The 21,805-nt window shown below is 38.1% G+C and overlaps 1 protein-coding gene across 1 annotated transcript in view; it reads right to left on the bottom strand.

Moving 5' to 3' along the window:
* Window positions 1–21,805, bottom strand: part of MAST4 (microtubule associated serine/threonine kinase family member 4) — a gene marked incomplete at its 5' end in the record, with an annotated part of 284,622 nt that overhangs the window by 193,699 nt on the left and 69,118 nt on the right. The window contains one exon of the mRNA XM_080637246.1: window positions 17,542–17,663. Within this exon, the coding sequence (XP_080493372.1) occupies window positions 17,542–17,663 (122 nt within the window). The remainder of the gene's footprint in view (window positions 1–17,541; window positions 17,664–21,805) is intronic.

Below are 21,805 nucleotides of genomic sequence, written 5' to 3'. Positions count from 1 at the left end.
AAAACCTGCTAGGGGCAAAAGCATTTAAAACAAAAAATGACGGATTACTGGGAAGGAGAACAGCAAGCAGTAACAGCTTATCTGAAGAACAGAGTAAGAAAAGGCTGTTGTATCTCCTTCCCTTCCTCCCCAGCTTTGCTTCAGTTGACTGAAACAATTTAACATTATTTTACACTTGTTGCAATAAAAGAAGATGTCAACACTTTTGGTAAGCTGTTTCTCTGAGACCTCCAAACATACTACACAAACAACCAACAAAACAACACAAAACCAGTCAATTTTTATCAGAGTTATACATTAACTGGACATTTCCCCTTCCTTGAATCTCTGTATCTCCAGCTCCAAATTCATCCTTAACACCAGGTCAATGGCTTCAGCTTAGCCATTATCAGTTTCAGTTACAGGATCAGAGGTGTATTTCTGTTCACAAAGGAGAAGCTCGCACTGACCAAAACTACAGTTCCACAAGAGTGAGACAAGAAAATCAAGCACACTGATAAATTTATAGATCCATAGGCCAGAAGGGAGCATTGTGACCATCAAGTCTGACCTCCTCTGTAATAAAGGCTGATCAACTCTCCTGAATTAATTTATGACATCTCTTTGAACAGCATGCTGCACCTGGTGAGAACTTTGCCACTTCACAGCAGCAGACTGAAAAGTTAATAGATCCCTCACCTATGTGAAACAAAAGGAAAACATTAGTTACATAAGGATATACAGGTATCTCCTTTTGGGTTCCTCCCAATGCACCTCTTTTTCCATTTCCATGTCAAAATGTCATCTTTTCTTTCTTCTTTTTTAACACTTTAAAACTTTAACCCCATCATTCACATCCTGGTGCATTTAAATACTGCCTTTTCTGTACTTCTGTTTCCAGAGAAGACAGAGGCAAGTGTATCACAATTTAAAGGCTGCTGTTATGCTTCCAGTGAGCACAGCAAAAATTAATTCGAGGCAATAGCCAAAAATTGTCCAGTTTCAAAGATGAGAGGCAAAACCTTATAATTTGTCTCTCATGACAAGCCACATGTTTCAGCTGCAAGGTGTTTCCGTTTCTATACCCAACCTACAGATTTACGCAAGTTTTATTTTAATCACTGAAATACAAAACCTCCTTATGCACAATTTATGAGTTCTTTTAAAAGTAAATAATACTGGTGTAGTTGGTTTTGTTTCAGTAATCATGTTAGCTAACGTGACTACATATAACTGACTAATGTAGATGAAAGAAGTGTTCTATCCCATCTAACGAAGAGGTCTACAAAGCATTCAAAATTCTATGAATTCATTACTTGAAAAACAACAAAAAAGTCATACCTCCAAATAATGTATCTCTGACAGACACAGATGCAAGAGGTTCACAACCAAACAGATCACTGCAAGTTTCACAAAAATTATAATTGTGTACATGGACAATTTACAGAAAAAATAAGCAGGCAGAGCAAAGATGTTTCCTCCATGAATAAACTTTCCCGCATGAATAAACTTTCCAGCTACAGACAAACAGGGTACAAGTTTTACTTTGTTTTCAAAGAAACTAAAGACCAGCTACCTAAATAATACTGGAAGGCAGGAGAATGAAACAAAGAGAAGACTGCCTTCCAGTGGAAGATGAGATTAATCCCAAATAGAAAAGTGCAAAACTACCTTTCAATGAAAAGTACATTCACTGTCAGTTCTAGAAGTGGCACTTTTCTCCGCTTATGCTGCAATTTATAAAGGCATATGAGAAGGTACTGGAAGGCATGTTTCCGAATTGATTTAGATACATACTTCTAACTACATTTTTATTTAAAGCTGAAAAGAAACATTTTAGCAGATAGTTTTCAGGACAATTACACAAATTTAGACAGGTTTTTTTCCTCATTCAACTGCTATTTTTTTACATTAATCATAGAATCATAGAATAGTTAGGGTTGGAAAGGACCTTAAGATCATCAAGTTCCAACCCTCCTGCCATGGGCAGGGACACCTCACACTAAACCATGTCACCCAAGGCCTCATCCAACCTGGCCTTGAACACCGTCAAGGACAGAGCATTCACAACCTCCCTGGGCAACCCATTCCAGTGCCTCACCACCCTCACAGTAAAGAACTTCTTCCTTATATCCAATCTAAACTTCCCCTGTTCAAGTTTTAACACACTACCCCTTGTCCTGTCACTACAGTCCCTGATGAAGAGCCCATCCCCAGCATCTCTATAGCCCCCCTTCAGATACTGGAAGGCTGCTATGAGGTCTCCACGCAGCCTTCTCTTCTCCAGGCTGAACAGACCCAACTTTCTCAGCCTGTCTCCATACGGGAGGTGCTCCAGTCCCCTGATCATCCTCGTGGCCCTCCTCTGGACTTGTTCCAACAGTTCCGTGTCCTTTTTATGTTGAGGACACCAGAACTGCACACAATACTCCAAGTGAGGTCTCACAAGAGCAGAGTAGAGGGGCAAGATCACCTCCTTCAACCTGCTGGTCACGATCCTCTTGATGCAGCCCAGGATACCGTTGGCTTTCTGGGCAGCGAGCGCACACTGAAGCCGGCTCATGTTCATTTTCCCATTGACCAACACCCCCAAGTCCTTCTCCGCAAGGCTGCTTTGAATCTCTTCTCTGCCCAACCTGTACCTGTGCCTGGGATTGCTTCAACCTAGGTGTAGGACCTTGCACTTGGCATGGTTAAACTTCATAAGGTTGGCATCAGCCCACCTCACAAGCACGTCAAGGTCCCTCTGGATGGCATCCCTTCCCTCTGGCGTATCAACCAAACCACACAGCTTGGTGTCATCGGCAAACTTGCTGAGGGTGCACTCAGCCCCACTGTCTGTGTCACCAACAAAGATGTTGAACAAGACTGGTCCCAACAACAATCCCTGAGGGACACCACTCGTTACTGGTCTCCAGCCGGACATCAAGCCATTGACCACAACTCTTTGCGTGCGGCCATCCAGCCAGTTCTTTATCCACCGAGTGGTCCACCCATCAAATTGATGTCTCTCTAATTCAGAGAAAAGGATGTCATGTGGGACAGTGTCAAAGGCTTTGCACAAGTCCAGGTAGATGACGTCAGCTGCTCTGCCCCTGTCCATCATTTCTATAGCCCCATCATAGAAGGCCACCAAATTGGTCAGGCAGGATTTCCCCTTAGTGAAGCCATGCTGGCTGTCACCAAGCACCTCCTTGTTTTTCATGTGCCTTAGCATGCCTTCCAGGCGAATCTGCTCCAAGAGTTTGCCAGGCACAGAGGTGAGACTGACTGGTCTGTAATTCCCCAGGTCATCCATTTTCCCCTTCTTGAAAATGGGGGCTATATTTCCCTTTTTCCAGTCGTCGGGAACTTCACCTGACTGCCATGATTTTTCAAATATGATGGCCAGTGGCTTAGCAACTTCATCCGCCAGCTCCTTCAGGACCCGTGGATGGATTGCTTCACTTGGAAAAGAATACTGACTGACAGAACTAAGAATTTAGAAATTACTGTGATTACTGAAATCACCCAATTAGAAGATAAAAATTGGGCATATGAATATATACATAAACACGTAACTGCAGTTTTTCAACGCAGATTTAGTGTTATGCATACATGTATCCCATGTGTGGCTGCCTCTTCCATACTACACATGGTGGCAGCATATGATAAATTGTATTTATTACGCACCACATAACAACTCACTTGTATCCTGCCCTCTAAATCTGTCTCTGTCAGGGCTATTTCCTATTCCTTAAATACTCTACATCACCAAATCACTATTGAGTTTTTAAAAACAATTATTTTCCCAAATGTGAAAAATCTGATGCTTAGAATAGATAACAAGCAATGCAATAATTGCCTTACATTCTAATAAGGATGTATCATCCTTAAGGCAGTCCAAAAGAATAAGAATGGGTTTTCCTTAGCACTGGTGAAAAAGGGAGCTTTTAATTGTGTTTTTGTTCACTGATAAGCAATTCAAATGACCGCTGGTAGAAAAATGAAAATATTTTAAGAGCTATTTTCAGAAGCCCAGGTAAGTGGACCCAGTGTAACTACAGATACCTGGGTTTACAAGTACAGGAATGGAAAAACATGGAAGTGTTTAACACTAATTCCTATTCAGCCTTTCTCTAAGCACACTAGAGAAAAGAGAAATAACTAGAACAAACCAGAGTGTGCCCTGTTAGATGTTACAATAAGAGTTATAACAGTTTTGAAACAAACTCATGCAAACACTGCTTTTGCATGTGTGAAAATTTCAAACAGAAGCAGTGCAAGTTAACTTGCCAACCATACATATGTGCATGCAGCACATACATACACAAAAATTCACGCATCAAACCAGACTTAACCTCTGCAGCCAAGTTCAAGATCATCATGCAAGTCTTTTCTACATATTCCAGTCTTTACATCACAACTAGCCAATTCCACAGTTACTATTTTATCATTCTAATCATTCCAGTTCAAGCTTTTAAGATCCAGTTTTCAATTTCTATAGGTCTCCTGCCAGAAGAATTGTGGTGGCACATGATGCTGGATAAGGCTAATACACGACTAATAGGAAAAGAAGATAAAGGAGATAGCTTTAAAAAAAAAAAATTATTAGAGAAGCATAGCACTGAAGAAAGGTGGAAAGGTCGGACAAAAATACAGTTGTATCTTCACTCTTTCTACCCATCCCCCAAAAGCGTTTGTCTCTCACCACAAATGCAAAGGGTCACACAAAAGTAGCAGAGATTCCTGATATCCAAGCTTCAGTAGCCCAATAGTTCATCTTCCTCACTGCACGCTGGAATTAACTAAAAGCTTTCTATTCTGCAGGCGTATTTGGTGCTACAACTAGTGGTTAGGGTTGGAAACGACCTCAAGATCATGTAGTTCCAACCCCTCTGCCATGGCCAGGGACACCTCACACTAAACTATGTCAGCCAAGCCTCTGTCCACCTGGCCTTGAACACTGCCAGGGATGGAGTATTTACCACTTCTTTGGGCAACCTCTTCCAGTGCCTCACCACCCTCCTGTACATATATGAATATCCACATCAAAACTTCCACATTGTCATTCCACAATGCTGTTGGGACAAAGGTATTTCATTAGAAATCATAATGAATCCCAGATCAACAAGTGAGGTTACAGAAGCATGAAAGCCAAAGCCATTTACGATACTCAAGACCTGGATTATGTGCACCTATTTCTTCTATCAGCTTGAAAAATCATTCTGGAAGAGAACCACAATTACTATAATCTGTAAAGAACTTTATATGACCAACACCTAGTCATCTTACGTAAGTCAGACACTTATAGTATCACTACCTACAGTGACATTCTCCAAGTTTTTTTTAATGCAATGCTTTTAATGCTTTCTGAGGGAAAAAAAAAAAGACTATGGAAACACATTATCCATCTGCCTCTTGTTCCTTCAAGTTCTGAAAGCTCTGTTGCTCTCTGAAGTGTCACTGAAATCAGCTACAGCATTAGAAGTGAGACATTTCATCAAAATCAGCAGCCAAAATTTACAGACCCACATTTACACTGTCACTGAGACAAGGATAGCTATAATCCACCCGAAGCAGCAGATACCTTTTTAGTCTGTATGTACAGACTAGTGGACAGAACTGTAGCTCTACAATATATACAGCAAAATATCCTCTTATACAACTATAGAAAGGTTTGTTCTTTTCAATTAAGAGGAAAGCATATTTAAGAAGTCAGTGAGAGAATACAGGCCAGCTTTATCACGAACTATCTGAACAGGGTAATAAATCCACCATGTGGTTTTCACTATTATTTTCAAAGTTATTTATCCATAGAAGCTATGCATTGATATCACACGAACTTGCACTTTACTTTAGGAAGCAGGGAAAGCAATTCTCCCATTTATGGTGTTAGGAGGTAAAGGTGCCTTGTCTAAAATTAAGATTAATAAAGACAATTAATTAATAATTATTAACATACATTGCAATACTGAGAAACTAATTCATCTAACATAATCAAGTAACATCTGTAACATCATCATTAACTAGTATTAAGACATAATAATTCACATACAATTTTAGACACTGTAAACAATACACATTTTAATATTCAAAGTGTGAAAGTTACAGTATTACGTCTACATAGCCATTTACACTCCATTTGCCTAATGTCCCTTTTAAGGGCTTAGAAAAAGTATGGAACAACTGCTCCATGTGAAACCAACAGCTCCTTTTCAGGACTCAATATAACAACCAGTAGCATCCCTCAGGAAAAGAAAACAGACAAGCTTCACCAGCCAAGTGTTTCTAAGGCACTGCTTCCTATGAGTCCCCAGCTGTGGCACTGGGAAGGCATTGCTGGCCTGACAACAAAATTGTAAGCTCTTAGGAGTATTTTCCTATATTCCCCTTCAGTATTACAAATCAGCCCCCACACACAGAGCAAAATACATCACTCCTTTTACTTCTCTTTTATATTTCAGACTATTGGCAAGGCACACTGCATGGACTGATAGCGTGCTATTCAATTTGTGTGCCCGTTAACCACATTATATAAAAACACATGCAAATAAACCAGACTGGTTGGATGTCTATCCAAGACAGCACTCCAGCTACTAGGTCCAGTGGTAGTTACGTGAGATTTTGCTATGCTTCTGAGTCACTGTATATTTCTCAGAATACACATCACAAGCAGAGAGAAATTAAAAATTCCTTATGTAACAAAACTCTAATTCTCTTCTTCTAGAGCTGATAAATCTACATAAGTTGCAAGCCACAGGTCAGTGTAAGAATGCAACAATTTCTTATGCATAAATAAGTACAGATGACTTGTAGCTGTTTCTTAAAAAAATTACTATGGTTTCTCTGATTATATCTTAAGGTTCTTGAAAATAAATTGCCTTTTCATACTAAAGCACATATACCTTGCCAACAGTCTCAATTATACATGTAAGAGTAGCCATGAGGAAAAGATGCACATTCCATGGACAACATAGGTATACCTTGGGTTTTCATGTCACCTGCCAGAAAAAATACTACTTGCACCAACCCATTTCTGGCTTAGCCATTCAGAGGACTTAGAAAGGTAGCAAATCATTAATGAAAATATCAGAATAAAAACAATTCTTGAAGAAGCAAACTTATTTAAATGTTTTAAGTAAGTAATCAACCTCCCTTTCAAAAACAGAACATATAGGAGAATACTGATTACGACAGACATTTCAACTTAAGTGATGTTGCCTTTTGCATCAAATATTGTGGGGGCTTATTGCAGCAAAAAACATAATGAATCACCAGCCCAACCAAGATAGCAAGCCCTCCAATTTTTCCAAGTTTTCTGTGAGTAAACAATAGCATAAAAAAATTTATTTCTGAAGCAGAGGCACATCATGAGTACAGTCTGTTTCTTTCATGGGTCTCTTTCCAACAAGAGCTGAGAAACTGCATATGTACCAAAATGATCTTCCTTTTTAAAACAGTTGCTGAACTACTTGTTTCAGTATATGCCCAAGGAACGCCAAACAACAACATACAGGAGTTTCGCTATTTTAAATCTGAAAGTCTGCAGTTCCCTCTATCTAGCTGTTTTCAGACAAGAAGTTAAGAAGAATCCTCTGGGTTGAGGCATTTTCTAACAGTCATCTCAACCAAATATTTTAGATTCTGAATGTGGAAAAGGAAGCAAATTCTTAAAAAATCCTCATGGCAAAACAATAACAGCATCAATAACATTATGAGTAATCTCAATACTTACAAGTTTGGTTCATGTGCAAAAACGTTAATAGGAAAGTTGCATTTCAACCACAATTATTAAACTTTGGGAGGGTTTAAATTCTTGTTTTATTTTTAAATGATTTGAACAATGATACATCTATTCTCCTTTATTTTGATAAATGATGTCCCATTTTTCCTTTTTATAACCTTTTCCTTTAATCTCAGCAGTGGTACAGTATTTTCTCAATGTAATGATGTATTAATGTACTTTTCCTTAAAGTTGTATAATTCTTCTTCATGTGTTTTGGCTGTTTCTCCCACTGTAAGATTCAACACTTCCCACAACGTGGTCATTCTTCACATTCTTCGATAAAAAGTAGTAGTTAAGTGTTTCAACATTCAGGTTACTTCAGAAGGTAGTTCACCTCGATGAAGTCTTGACTCCCCATGGACCCTAAGATCCATCACAAACCAGACAAACTACGGAAGTCAGGAATAAAAGGGAATGCTCTCCTACTGATCACTAGTTTTAACTTGTCCCATACTTGGTAAGAACAGCCACATGTAACAAGCACACCAAAAAACACTCATTCACAGTTAAGAGATTTCTGGAAAAGCATAAATGCAGCAGCATGCTAGGGAAGTTTGTTCCAGATATGCTTTTACTGGCTACAAAATTATATACTGGCTATTAAAATATACTGAGATCCAACTCCACTTTGTTTGTTTTCTTAGTTAACTTGAGCTCACCCTCTTTCCTCCCTTACTTACAGCAGGCAATCTTATAATTCAACTTTATTTCTTACTACCAATTATCATCTTTTTTCAAATAAACTAACACAGAGAATCAGGAATCTGTGATCAGTCAAGTGTACATTACTATCAAGTTATTCTGTGCGTTAAAAAGCCAATAATTTCTGAATTTAACTGACCACATATTCAGTATCTTTCATTGTACCACATAATTGCAGATATTCAGCGATGATCAAGAGGTTAAATTTATTCATGTGACAGCAGCAGTTAACCAATCTGCTGATTACTACATCTTTTACTCAAGTGATGCTAGGTCAACTTGAACACCCATCTAGGTTTCTTAACCTCCACAACATGATGAAATACTTAATAGATGCAACAATATTTCTGTACTATTTCTTTACTAAAACCACGATGGAACTGGATATAGATATATGCACCACGACAGAGCATATTGTGATAAAAGAGCAAGTAGAATGGTTTCTAGCCTTACTGAGATGAGAACAGAGTTAATGCCAAAAATCATCAGTCTGGTGTGACAGCACACAGAAAAATGGAACAAACATGGTGGCTACATCTCACCAGTGACATCAGAATGATTTAAACTGCTGTTATATCAGCTCAATGGAGGGCTTGCAGGAATATAAACAGGTAAAGTAAAAGTCCACATTCCCACACTCTTTACAAGACAGAAGCACAATTGACAATACAACATCTGATTCCACAGAAAAGTACAAGTTAGCCTGACTAAAACCCAGAGGTACAAGTACCCAGCAGCATGTGGTAGGTCAAACTGTGTAAGTCAACTCACTTCAAGTTTAAAGTCAGTAAAACTGCATCTGCTTTTAAATCTAGAAACTTAAGAGATTAGAGGTAGAAGTGTATCATCCAATGCAAACGTGGACTCTGCAGTACATTCTTTAAACTGAAAAATGCATGCAGGAAAATCCTTGCTATACACTTTTGTTTGTGTGAAACTGAATAAAGTCAAAGAGGAGGAACCTTCATTCCCACCAGAGACATCTGGATAAACTACATCTTCCCTCTGCACTCCAGTGCCTGTAAATCAGCAGTGTTGTTCAACTCAGTTTGAGTCTCTTCATTTTGAGAGTTATAGCCATCATCAGAACCACAGGAATACTTCAGCTCGAGGGATGAGAATTATTGTTCCCACACTGTCTGCTTCCATCCTCTGCTACACTACGATCACTTTGCACGTACCACAGGCATGAAAACATGCTGACATTTTGTTCAGGAAAACAAAAACGTTACTTCATCAATTTAAAAATGTGCCCCATCTAGATATCTTTTCATAGAAGGAAAAGGTTCAGCTTCCAAGCAAAGTTCGCTACTGTAGGCCAAACATTAGGAAGTTTGAAGAGTTTTACTTATTTGCATTTCTGTTAACTGAAACTGCCACAGCAAAAATCAAGTTTTCTACAGTGATAATTACTCTCAAACAGCACCAGGAAAAAAAAATTCAACAATGGTCAAGATTAAGTTTCTTGATAATATACAGTTTCATTGTTAAAATTAAGATTAGTGGAGCAGTATCTTACTCTTTACAGCATTTTTGGTATTAATTATACTACCCTAATTATGCATAGGTACCAAATTCCAAAGACTGCTAAGAACAGCCACAGAGGTTGTAACTGCCTCATATGAGCTCCAAATAATACCTTAACCTACTGCTACCCACCTAGGCAATACAGGAAGTACTCACTTTGAGGTTATCAACACCTCTTATTATGCCTTCAGATCCTGAATGCAGACAGAAGTGTAGACAGTCATTTTCCTGTGCTTATAATGGTATTCCCCCATGCCTACTTCATTTCACTTATTTTTAAGTCAGAGCTGTGAGTGACATTAGTTTCAAGTTACAGCTTGTTATTATTTTCTCATTAAATGTTAAAAACTATACAATTGGCATGTTAACTGACTAGACAATGAAACCACAGTAGTCAGTTTTCTTCTGTATTTTGTGATAGGGACAAGGAGACAGCATTATAGCTAGATTTTCCTAGATCTATCCCTCTGCCAGTCATTTTTCCAGTTTCTTCACTTCCTGCTATGTCCTTTTTACCCTCTTTATCCTTCTTCCCATTTTCACTACTATAAATCCTTCAAGGGGTTGCAGAAGCTTTTGATCTAATGCCAGGAAAGTCCATCAATATATTCCCGAGTCTCATTCCTCATTAATCACAGATTATAACATTTATTTGATTATCCTCTGAGCAAAGTCCGTCAACAAGCCAAGAAAGCTTGTATTCCCAGAAAGACATCTAGACTTTACACTGTAAGATAACTATCAACTAACACCACACATGGAGAACTCAAATATGACAGCAGACAAGCAGAATAAGCCCTTATTCAGAGTCTCTACTAACATAACAGTCAGAAGCTTCAGTTCTAGGGATGAAGCACTATACTTAACCTAGCTTACTGATCTTGACTGTGCCGGTCCTGAAGACCAAATAAAACCTCAAAAAGTAAGGCATGCTCAGCTGACAACACAGGCTAAGGAAGATAGTTTTAACAGTCTTAGCTTCTTCATTATCTAGAAGTAGAAAGTGGTCTTAGTGAGCCTCTTCACTGTTCAGAGAAAAGTGTCACATGAGGGAACAAGATCGTTATATGGGATACCTGAAAAACTGAAGAATGGCGCCCATGTGCAAAATAAGGATGTATTGCTAGCTCCTACACACACATTCGATCTCCACTGGTTTTGTACCATTAACAGGATAGAGAAGAGGATTATACCTAAATTCAACTTTAACAAACCATGCAAAGTACTTACAGTTCCAGAATATGCTCAAATACATCCTGTCAGCTGGCAGCTAACAGGCTGACGGAAGGCGACCTACTTCACCACAAATTGGATACGCTTGGAAGGTATGTTGGATATCCTTGCAAGACTTCTTAACCTAGGTCAGTCTTCTATGAGAAATTATTTTACATGCTTTTCCCATGATATTCCAGTCAGAGTATTAACTAATGACATTCTGCAGCACTAGATGTGTTCTCAATTCAAGAGAAATCAGAAGTTCTCTACATCTTTAACAGACTTAACTCTGGCCACCATAACTTCTCTACGTAATCCATCAAGAATGAGTGAGCAAAGCATCAGAATTTAGAAAGCCACTAATTTTAATCAGACCAATTTAGGAAAGGAATCAGATACTTAGAACTGTGCCAAATAATGGAATCTACAAATGTTTCTTAAACCTAAACATGCAGTGACTATTTTAAAAACAATGTTATAGACAGAGATACATCTGTATTTGTGGAACGGAGGGGCCAGTCATTAACTTCTTGCATCAGCTTGTCAGAAAGTATTACAGTTTCGTGGCTCTGGACCAGGTATACTCCAGCCTTTTGTTTTGTACAAATATTGAGTATAAAGGAGTGCTTATGAAGATGAATGTTCATTTAGCTGTCTCTGCTACTAAATTCCAACTAACTACTGAATCAGAACTGCAATTAAGAATTTGTTAGAAGGCAAATACAGACAAGGAAATATAAACACAAATACATATTCATGGATAAGGAGCTAATGAAATAAAAAACACAAGGGAGAACAACTCTATTCTTAAAAGTTGGAAGAAATTGCTACCATTACTTGGCAATTTTAGCATTTCATAGGAATAAATACTTCCCATTTTAAAAAGATACTCAGTGATTAGTCTTAGAAGTTAAGCTGGCTTTACATCAAACAAGAATACGGTAATCAAATCTAAACAATGGCTTAGGGTCCTGGGTTCAGCAGCAGCAGTCATTTTTCTCCTTCTTAGTAGATAGTGCAGTGCTGTGATTTTGAGTTTCAGCCTGGGAACAACACTGATAACACCGATGTATTTAGCTGTTGCTAAGTCATGCTTACTCTGACCAAGGCCTTTCTGAGCCTCATGCTCTGCCAGGGAGGAGGGGAAGCTAGGAGGAAGTAGAGACAGGACCCAAACTAGCCAAAGGGGTATTCCATACCACAGCATGTCATGTCCAGTATATAAATTAGGGGTAGTTACCCAAAAGTGCTAGATTGCTGCTCTGGCTCGACTCGGTATTGCTCGGCGGGTGGTGAGTGGTTGTATTCTCTTCCCTTGTTATTTCCCTTATCATTATTATTATTGGTGGTAGCAGCAGTGGTTTCTGTTATACCTTAGTTACTGGACTGTTCTAATCTCAACCCATGGGAGCTGGGAGAAGAAGGGGCCGGGGGAGTGAGAGAGCAGCTGCGTGGTTCTGAGTTACCAACTGGGCTTAAACCATGACATATTCAAATAACTTACTCAGTTCAGACTCAGTATTTCTGAAATCTAGCTAACTATTTTCAGGAAATTTTAGAGAAAGACCCAAGATTAGCTACTTAAGGCAAACTGAAAATCTGAATTCCTGGACAGAAAGCTAAAATTCAAAGCATCCCAAGTTTTAGATGCAGGTTCCTCTTGCTCTCTAGTAAGTTTATTTAAAAATAAATTCAGCTATGCCTGATACTCATTGGATAAAACTGAATACAGACAATAATTGTTCCAAAAATTTCCTACAATTTTAAAATGAATCTTTTAAATAAAGGCCTTTTTTTTTAATTATGTACTCAAGCACAACTGATACTGACATTCACTTAACTAACTAATTAGTGTTTCTAAAGAAAGCATTTTATTTGTTTGCAATCATTTATTGTCTAAGCTCTGATTTTGCAGCTTCTCAGGCAACAAATGGCTGTCTTGCATCTGGGGAATAAAATACACAAAAGGGTGTTGGTGTGCTGTTTGAATCCATGCAATTACTAGTAGTTACATTCTAATTAGCATAATTAGTTTTTAAACAGTTGTCATAATAACTGTCAACATTATGTCAATTTAGCTGAAGTTAATGGCATACTTAACAAAGACACATTTACTCATTTTCAGTATTATATTATTTAAAAGAAGGGAGGCAAAGCCCTTTCTGAAGAAGTAAAACTGCTTTTCATAGACACTGAACATTTCTTATTTTGTTTCCTTTTAGCAATCTATCTTACAAAACAGCACTTTATATAATCACCACCCTTCAGCTGCCATAAGACCATTCTTACAAATTAACACTGATAAAGTGGCAATAAAAAGCAAGTATATTGAAGTACAGATGCTTGCAAATTCAGTCTTCTGTTGTTTCGGGGAAGACAGCAATATTTGAGAGTTGGGAGTGAGGATGAACGTAGTTGGAGATGGAGGAGGGAGAAATCAAGAGGTAAGCTAATCTTGAAAAGACTGAAGAAGTGGTATGCTAAAAAGTACCAAATGTTTGTAGTCAGACAAAACATCCTTTCACTGCTTACTAGGAAAGAGCATAAGTGATTCATAAAGGCCATTTTTACCTTTTCTCCAGTTATCATAAGTTACTAGATACTATTTACAAGTAGTCAAAAATGTTCCATTATTAAACTAAGTTATCATTCAGTAGTCATGAAATAATTCAATCTTAAAAGACTTCCTGGACTGTGAGAAGTCTTTGTTGTAGGTTTTTTTGGCTTTCTGTTGTTGTTGCTGCCGTTTGGTTTGGGTTTTTTTGTTCATATAAACTAGATAAACAAAATTAAAGACTTCGTGTTCCTTAAAGCAGAAAGCCACCAAACACACCACCATTCAAATATAAAAAAAAAACAAGCCACAGAACAGGAGTTTGATATTAATTCATTGTGAAAACAAAGCAAATCTCCAGAAGTTTTACCCAGTTAATTTGGACAAATTCTTTTCCTTTCATCCACACATTTATCATCATGTGTTATAAAGATATTTTATATTCATGTTTCTACTGTTTTTATGCATGCAGCTATTCAGAAAAAACATTAAAATCAGGAACTTCAATCAGTGCCACTCAGAGACAAAATATATCTAGGCTCATTATCATAATTTTAAGCCATATCGGCTTATTACAATGAAATATGAACCAAAATGGCTTTGTTTCGAACTATTTTCCAAAAATTCTAGTAGCGTTAATAAAAATGGACAAGTCAAAACAGTAAGTAATAATGGTATTTGTAAACACTTATGGAGTGGCAAGGGGGTAGGACAGAACAGGAGAATTACTCCCAAACTTTCGACACTGAATGAGGCAGCAACTGTAAGTGAAGTCCCAAACCAATTCAGTAGAAAAGAAGCTCTTTCAGGAGTCAATTCATCCTGAAATAGACGCCTAAAATCAGGCAAGATGACTGTCAGCCTACAGGACAAGAAGATTAAGATAAGCTAGCTCTACCACAGTTTTGCTACACTCCCAGGAAACTCAGCAGTGAGATGCATACTCTGAATCCCCTTCCAGGAGGACGCATTACCTCTCCACTGACTATGGAGGGCAAGAGACTGACCAGACCAACATTTGACCTATGAGAACATTCTAAAGCAGAACTGCTCCACTCCACACCTCAGCTTCATCTTTCTGCTTAGTGTTGAAGACATTGTCTATTGTTTTCTTAATGTTTCTAAGCCCAAGTGAATACTCTGCAGACGCCCATCATCTGTGTGACCACCAGAACACAGAACCTGTGTTGTGGACAACTCAACATGCTCCTGCCACAAGTAGAAACGTAATAAAACTACCACTTTGCTATCTTTGAATTAAGAGCCCCCAGCAAATCTAATACACTGGCCATTCATCTGAAAATCAGCTGTCCCAAACACATTTTAAACCCACTTACCTGGTTCTATATGGAAAATGTATTTTTAATCTATAGCCCAACTGCCTGCATTACAGGAGTGAATCATGCACAGCTATTGAACTCTATCTAAAGCCACGCCTGCTGTCCATTTTTAATCCATATTCCCTAACACACTTTAAAATCTACAATTTCCCACAGAAAGGATCTACATCTGTGACACAGCACGTAATCTTGGGAAGCTTTTACAAATTGTTAACAGAAAAGTGAAAAAATAAGTCTTTTGTCCCCTGTTTACTGCACTTCTACGAGTATGTAACTTTTTGCTGCTAGCTTGTCATTCTTGTCTGTATTGGCACATAATCACTGCCACAGTAATGGTCCACATCAGATGGGTATGAACCCCAGCAGGAATGATCAGTCCTAGTAGAGGAACTAACAGGCTAATAATTTTTCAGATGAATGAAACACTGCATTTTAAATCATTTCAACTCAGACTGAACAGCTACGTGGAAATTTTTCACACAGATCTCTTCTACACAAAGTCAAGCTCTTTTCTAAACACAGTTAAAAGCTCCCTGAAACATAACACAAACTGAACTTTGTCAAATCACAGAATCAAGACCAAAAAAATAATAAAAAAAAGGAAGGAAGGAGAGTGACCCCTAACTTATGGCCCCTTTTAAGCAAAGGCCCAAAGTCTTTCACAAGTCGGACAGCAAAGTTATTTGTAAAAGGAGGCTTGAGAAGAGCTCTGCCTATGTGACAATGTAACATTATACTCCTCAGGAGGCAAGTCTGATGGCAGTTCCAGATAAGAAATAAATACTTCTGAGGAACCTGCAACTCCACCCCATGCACAGTCTGCTCGGATCTACATAAAAGGCTCTCGCCTGCTTTTGCACCAGCATGAAAGAAGCTGCAGTCAGGCACAGATAAAAGTGTGGAGAGACAGGAAGGAAGAAGTCTGTAGCAGATAAATATGCCATAAAAGTCGACAGGTGATGAACAAAAGGCCCTTAAAGAAGCATGGCTCAATGAATTTTTCATTAGTCTCTTGTTTTATGACCACTCAAAATACTTTTTCTCAAAATGCTGCTGAATCTTCTCTATAGGTTAAGCATTTCACCAAAACAAGAGCAGAATGCTGCTAGTAGCATGGCAACTAATAATTGTTCAAACAGAAATAGAAAACTAAAGCAACATAACACTTTTTAAATTTAGTTAATTCAGATCATTAGAAGAAATTATGGCTTTAATTCCCAACTACAGAAAAGGAAAAACTGTACCATTTTTATGTAATTTATATTGATTTCTGACATTTCATCTATTTTCCTTTTCATTTCAAATATACATAACCCAAATACAGTTTCTCCTAACAAACTAGAAAACAGAAATCAATAGATTAACACTTAGTTCCCTGAAAAACATTAGGGTTCAAAGCACACAACTTCCAAAAAAAGTCTGTAATTAACATGGAGTCAAATAAACCACATCTGCCCCAAAGAGCCATAATTAACACCACCACTAAGGAGAAGTCACAGTTACATTTGTACGTGCAGATTTGTTGCCCTTGAAGTGAAATACTATTTCAGATAGATTTGTGGAGAAAATGGACATCTACATGCTGGTATAATATGAAAAAGTGGCATGGTGGTACTGTTCAACATTGTCTAATCATAGCCTTCTTTAACATGAACATCATGTGGAAACAAAAATTTACACTAGAAAGTAAACATGGATTAACGCAGTTTTCGTAACCAGCTGGAAGGCAGAAGGAGGACGAGGGGGAAACATTAATAAAACTTTTCTGCTTTTTTTATACAACATGAAATATATTAAAGCAATTCAAGTAAGTCTTTGAAGAAAAGTAAAGGCTATTATATGGGGTCCTGCATTAAATTTCAACACTTCTTTGGATCCTAATATACAGAACCACAAAATAGTATAATCAGTGCTTAAAAAAAAAAGCCAACAAAAAAGAGCTGAAACTTTTAGTGTATGAGGCATTTCTTCCCTTTTCTCCTCCCTGATCATTTTATCCAAAAACCTAACTAAGCTTCTGCTTTATACACCTAAGTTCTCCTGAGGACAGAGCCCTGCAGACTGGAAATAAAGACATTGATAGAAAAGAATAATCAGGAGAAAGCACAGTTACCTTCTGTTGCTATCTTTAAATGCATGTGGTTTTTTTCTTTTTTTTTAAGGAAAGAAACTACATAAATGCAAACGGCTGTATCAATGCAATACTCAGCTCAGACTTTATGCAAAATCCAGTAGCCCAATTCAGAGTTGCTGCTACCATAAATGTTACTCAGCTGCGCTCAACATATTAAGTAATGTTATATGCAGGAATGCATTAGGTACTTTAAAAAAGCAGCTCAAGGACAACAAGCTGATCTAAAAATCAGCTCTAGTTTGATCCCCATCCCCCCACCAATAAATACTGAAATGCAATAGATTTTTTTTGTACACTCTGAGCTTTGAAAAGCATTACTCACCAAATTAGCTGTAAGGGAAGGTGCTGACTGCCCAAGCGCTTGGTAGCGCATGCGAACAAGATTAGAGGTTTCTGCAGGTTGCCATAGCTGCTGCCCAGTTGCACTGGGAAGCAGATACTTGCCTGTCAAATTAAAAAAAGAGTGTGTTAAAACGTTACATGTTGCAGATGAGGCAATGCAAAAGACAGGGTTTACTATAAGATAATGCCCTTACCATTGTAAAATATTTGTTTCTTTCACTATAGCTCCAAACAAAAAAACCCCACAACTAAACCAAACCATGCCTCTATCTAACCCTGAAACAATAAAATTCTGAGTACAAGGTACAAAGTGAAGTTTACTGAAATAAGGCACTTATTATGAGGATAACAATAATACTGCTCTGTGAGTAGGGACTATTCTGCTTTTATTCCAAAATTGCTTATAATCTACCTAATAGGCCTCACTCAATTACCAAAAAAGTATCCCTACCCCGCATACCAAGAAAGTGGAGATCACCAAGGCATACAACAGCCACTCCCCAGGAACACACACACACTGGGCTCTCAGACAGCAAATGATACAGCCCTCCACCATGGTTGCAGTACTTGCTGCCTGAAAGTGTCATATCGCTTGAGCAAAGCATAATGGAAGGTCAGAGCCCTGATCAAGCACTCCCACTTGGTCATGACCATCTCCCTGCAGGCATGAATTAGACAGAAAGCATCACGGGCTCAGGAAGCCCCTAAGCTGCAAAACAGCATCAGGGAGAATACTCAGGGAATTATATTAAGATGACGGGCATATAATAATGCTGTTCCTTTCTGCTTACTTTCAGCCACTGTCAAGAAACAGGGTAAGAGGCTATATACAATTCTTAGCAACGATGTACAGCCTAAGTTCTTAGTTATTTCTGAAAACCATGCAAAAAATGAGACACTACTAGAACAACTGACTTATCTTAGAAGACCAACTAGCTGATGCAAAGTGACAATTAAAAAAAAAAAAAATTAATCAAATCTAGGTTCAAAATCACAATGCAAAATTTTTAGTGAACACCTCAAATGAAAACCATCTTCCCAACTACACATCCTAAACATTTGTTTCCTGGAATTACTAATTATTACCTCGTTAACCTTGTAATCTCAGAGAACCATGGAGTGAGTAGGTATGTGTATGACCACTGCTATAGGATTTGCACCCTCGTAAGTGTGCAAAGATTTGCCAGGAAATCAAAGGCTTCTGCTTCATAACCCTATTTTTGACAGCAGATCCTCAGAGAGTTGCTGAAAACCGACTGTTCTGGGAGCTAGACAGTTCTCAAGCAGCAGGACAAAACAGTCTTTTTAATGCTTCCCAATTAGTCTTCAAAATGTGCTATTGTTCTTTGTTACACCAGTAAAGTGGAACCCATGAACATTTTTCACCCAATTTGCTAACAGCTTGCCAGAGCCTAGAAGAAAAATGTACAAAAAAGATGTGGGTTTTTGCTCAATTACCCAGGATAACATTTCCCAGAACTGGAAAAACTGAATTAATTTCCCATCTGCTCTCTCTGCCAGTTTCTACCAAATTCCGGTTACCTTCTTACATAGTCTCCCACTATCCTCAACTAAAAAGAAGCCATAAAAAGCATAAGGCATTGATTGTCATGTCCACATCTTTGATATTCCATTGATGTCAATTCTGGTATATATCAGTGATATGTGCAGTCAGTTACAGCACCTCAAAAGGTTAACTCCTTCTCATCTAAGCAAGAAAAAGAGAATTAAAAAGTTAGTGGAAAAAAATAAATTCTACACACCTCAGATTTAAACAGGTATGCTTTATTTCTTTAATACTTTCCACATCAGAAGAGGTCTACGCAGTTTCTTGCATTTTGATTCTGCCCCCAAGAGTCAGTAGTAAGATGAGATTTTTTGGGTGAAACTCGATATTTCCTAGTGCTGCATCACCCAATTACAAAGATTTCTGAGGCTAGAATGCAGACTAAAAACACTGTAATGGAAGTCTGCAAGAAGGCTTCTGAAATTCCAGCGAAGTCAAGGCAGATCCAAACAATACATCATATCACTGATGGTAACATCAGTAAAACGCTCTGGCAACGCCTATTTTGTCAAGACATACATTACACAAATTTCCCTTAGAAACTCCGTATTAAGCCACTCTATAAACCACCAGGAAAACAACGTTAAACAACTTGCAACTTGATTACTGTAGCATAGCCTTGGTGCCTTTTATGGGAATCAATACTTGAAAAGCAGTAGTTTTCCTCTGATCTTTAGAACAAAAGCGAATGCAAGCAAGAAATAGGTCTGTTTTAATAAATCTTGTACTGAAACTGGGGAAGAGCTTCACTCTTTGGTTCATCAATGCCCTTTCTTGCAGGGGTTTGAAACTCGTCACACTAAGCCTTTTCCAGACGGCAGTAATTAAAAAACCCCAAACATTCAACATTAACATTCAACAGTAAGATTTTGTCTGACTGACAAGAAAGCAGAAATTAACTCGGCACCAGGGCCAATGTCTGCACTCTAAGAATTCACTTAATATCCCATTATTTCTCTCTTGCATGATTAAACTGTAGAAATATTTAAAACAACATTGGAGGGTTTGTGGAGCAGCTAATAAGCCAGTCAACACAATCAAAATTGACAATGCAAATATGAGCATGTGTGATGCTAGAATGGTCTCTCGTCCCATCCTTACCCCAAACAGGAGCCTTGAGGGCACCGTCGAGTTCACAACATACTGCAACTGTCTAGAATTCTTTTTCTTTTCACAGCTTTTTAAGCTTTTAAACACACAAATGGCATAGAATAAATATGCTTTCTACAGAAGCAAAACTAGTCATGGCTTACAAAAGAAGATGGTAACATATTTTATTAGAGTTATGAGGGCATAACACCAACCTTTACGAAGAGATATACTACCAGGAGATTCACACTTATCAACAAGAATGCCAACTGTAACAAAATATCTGGAGAATAACAACTGTGCTTTTAATACTGTGCTTCTTAAAATAAGAAAAAGTTTGACACAGTTTATAGGAATGCAATGAGGCTTTTTCATTTCCAAAAGCAAACGGGGTGTCAACATTTCTTAAGAGAAAAAAAATTTCTTCCAAAACTGTCTGCTTTGAGAGATTAGTGTGCCACTGTGTTAAACCACCACACAATAAACAGTCCCTGCTCACAGGGAGTTAGTCAGATGGATTCCTCCAGCTTAAAAAAATAAAATTCAGTAATCCCCTCAGCCTATCAAGTCCTTTTTCCTGCTGGTATAGTACTTCCATACTTTCTTTTTTTTACTTTCATAATTGTATGCATTTCTCCACTTTTTCTTTAATAACCCCTTGAATTTACGTGTATCCAGTATTCCTCATTACCATGTGATTCAAAAATCAGTATTACACATAAAACCGGAGCTTAAATGCACTATTGATTTTCACACTGCATTCATTTCTGCATTCAAGTTTAATATTCCTTCCTTTTGAGTGAACTGATTCGTGGGGGACAGAGAGGATGACTGCACCTCAACTCTGCCTCATCCCTTCCATCTTAATTAGCATTTTAGCCGATACACAGCACAAAAACCACTGCCAATGTTCAGGATAATCACCATCTAACAAGAGACGGCTGCCACACTGATAATTTTCTTACTACTTTCACCAGTTATTGATACAGATAAATCATCTACAGACCCCCTACTGCTGTCCCACTGAAGACAGCCTTTGAATTCCCCCCATGCTGCCTGCAGAGGATTTGCTGGCATCTCTGCTACCCTTCCTGTGCCTGAAACTATCAAGACAGTCTGAAGTCACAACACTGTTTGTAACCAGTGTAATTCCTTCCCATATCTGAATGCAAACCTCATTATTCCACAAAACTAGTCATCAAAACGCATTTCAATGAAAGCTGACTTAAGCTGATTATGTAATGGTAATAACTGAGCATTATTTAACGGCATTATGTAATCATTGAGGGACATAGAGAACAAATACATCACTGGAGTTCAGTGTCATCTTCCCCTTGAACTTGCCTCTTGTATGTCTAGGTTCCTTTATAATGGATATTTATAGAAAGTCCAAACAGAATCTTTGTTACGTCTCAATTCTATTGCATCCCATTTGCGCATACTTCTTGTATGCCTTACTGTTTAAGGCCAAAAGAGACTAGAAAAAAATATATACACTCACTCAATGATCAGTCACAGAGGTGGGCTTTGCTTTATCCTAATTAGAAAAATCTTTCCTACTGCTGAAGTATTACCCTCCTTCATCTTT

Source organism: Psittacula echo (genome assembly GCF_963264785.1).
Source record: "Psittacula echo genome assembly, chromosome: Z".
Lineage (NCBI taxonomy): Eukaryota > Metazoa > Chordata > Aves > Psittaciformes > Psittacidae > Psittacula > Psittacula echo.
The sequence above is the reverse complement of the archived record's forward strand: the minus strand, read 5'-3'. Positions and strand labels throughout refer to the sequence as shown.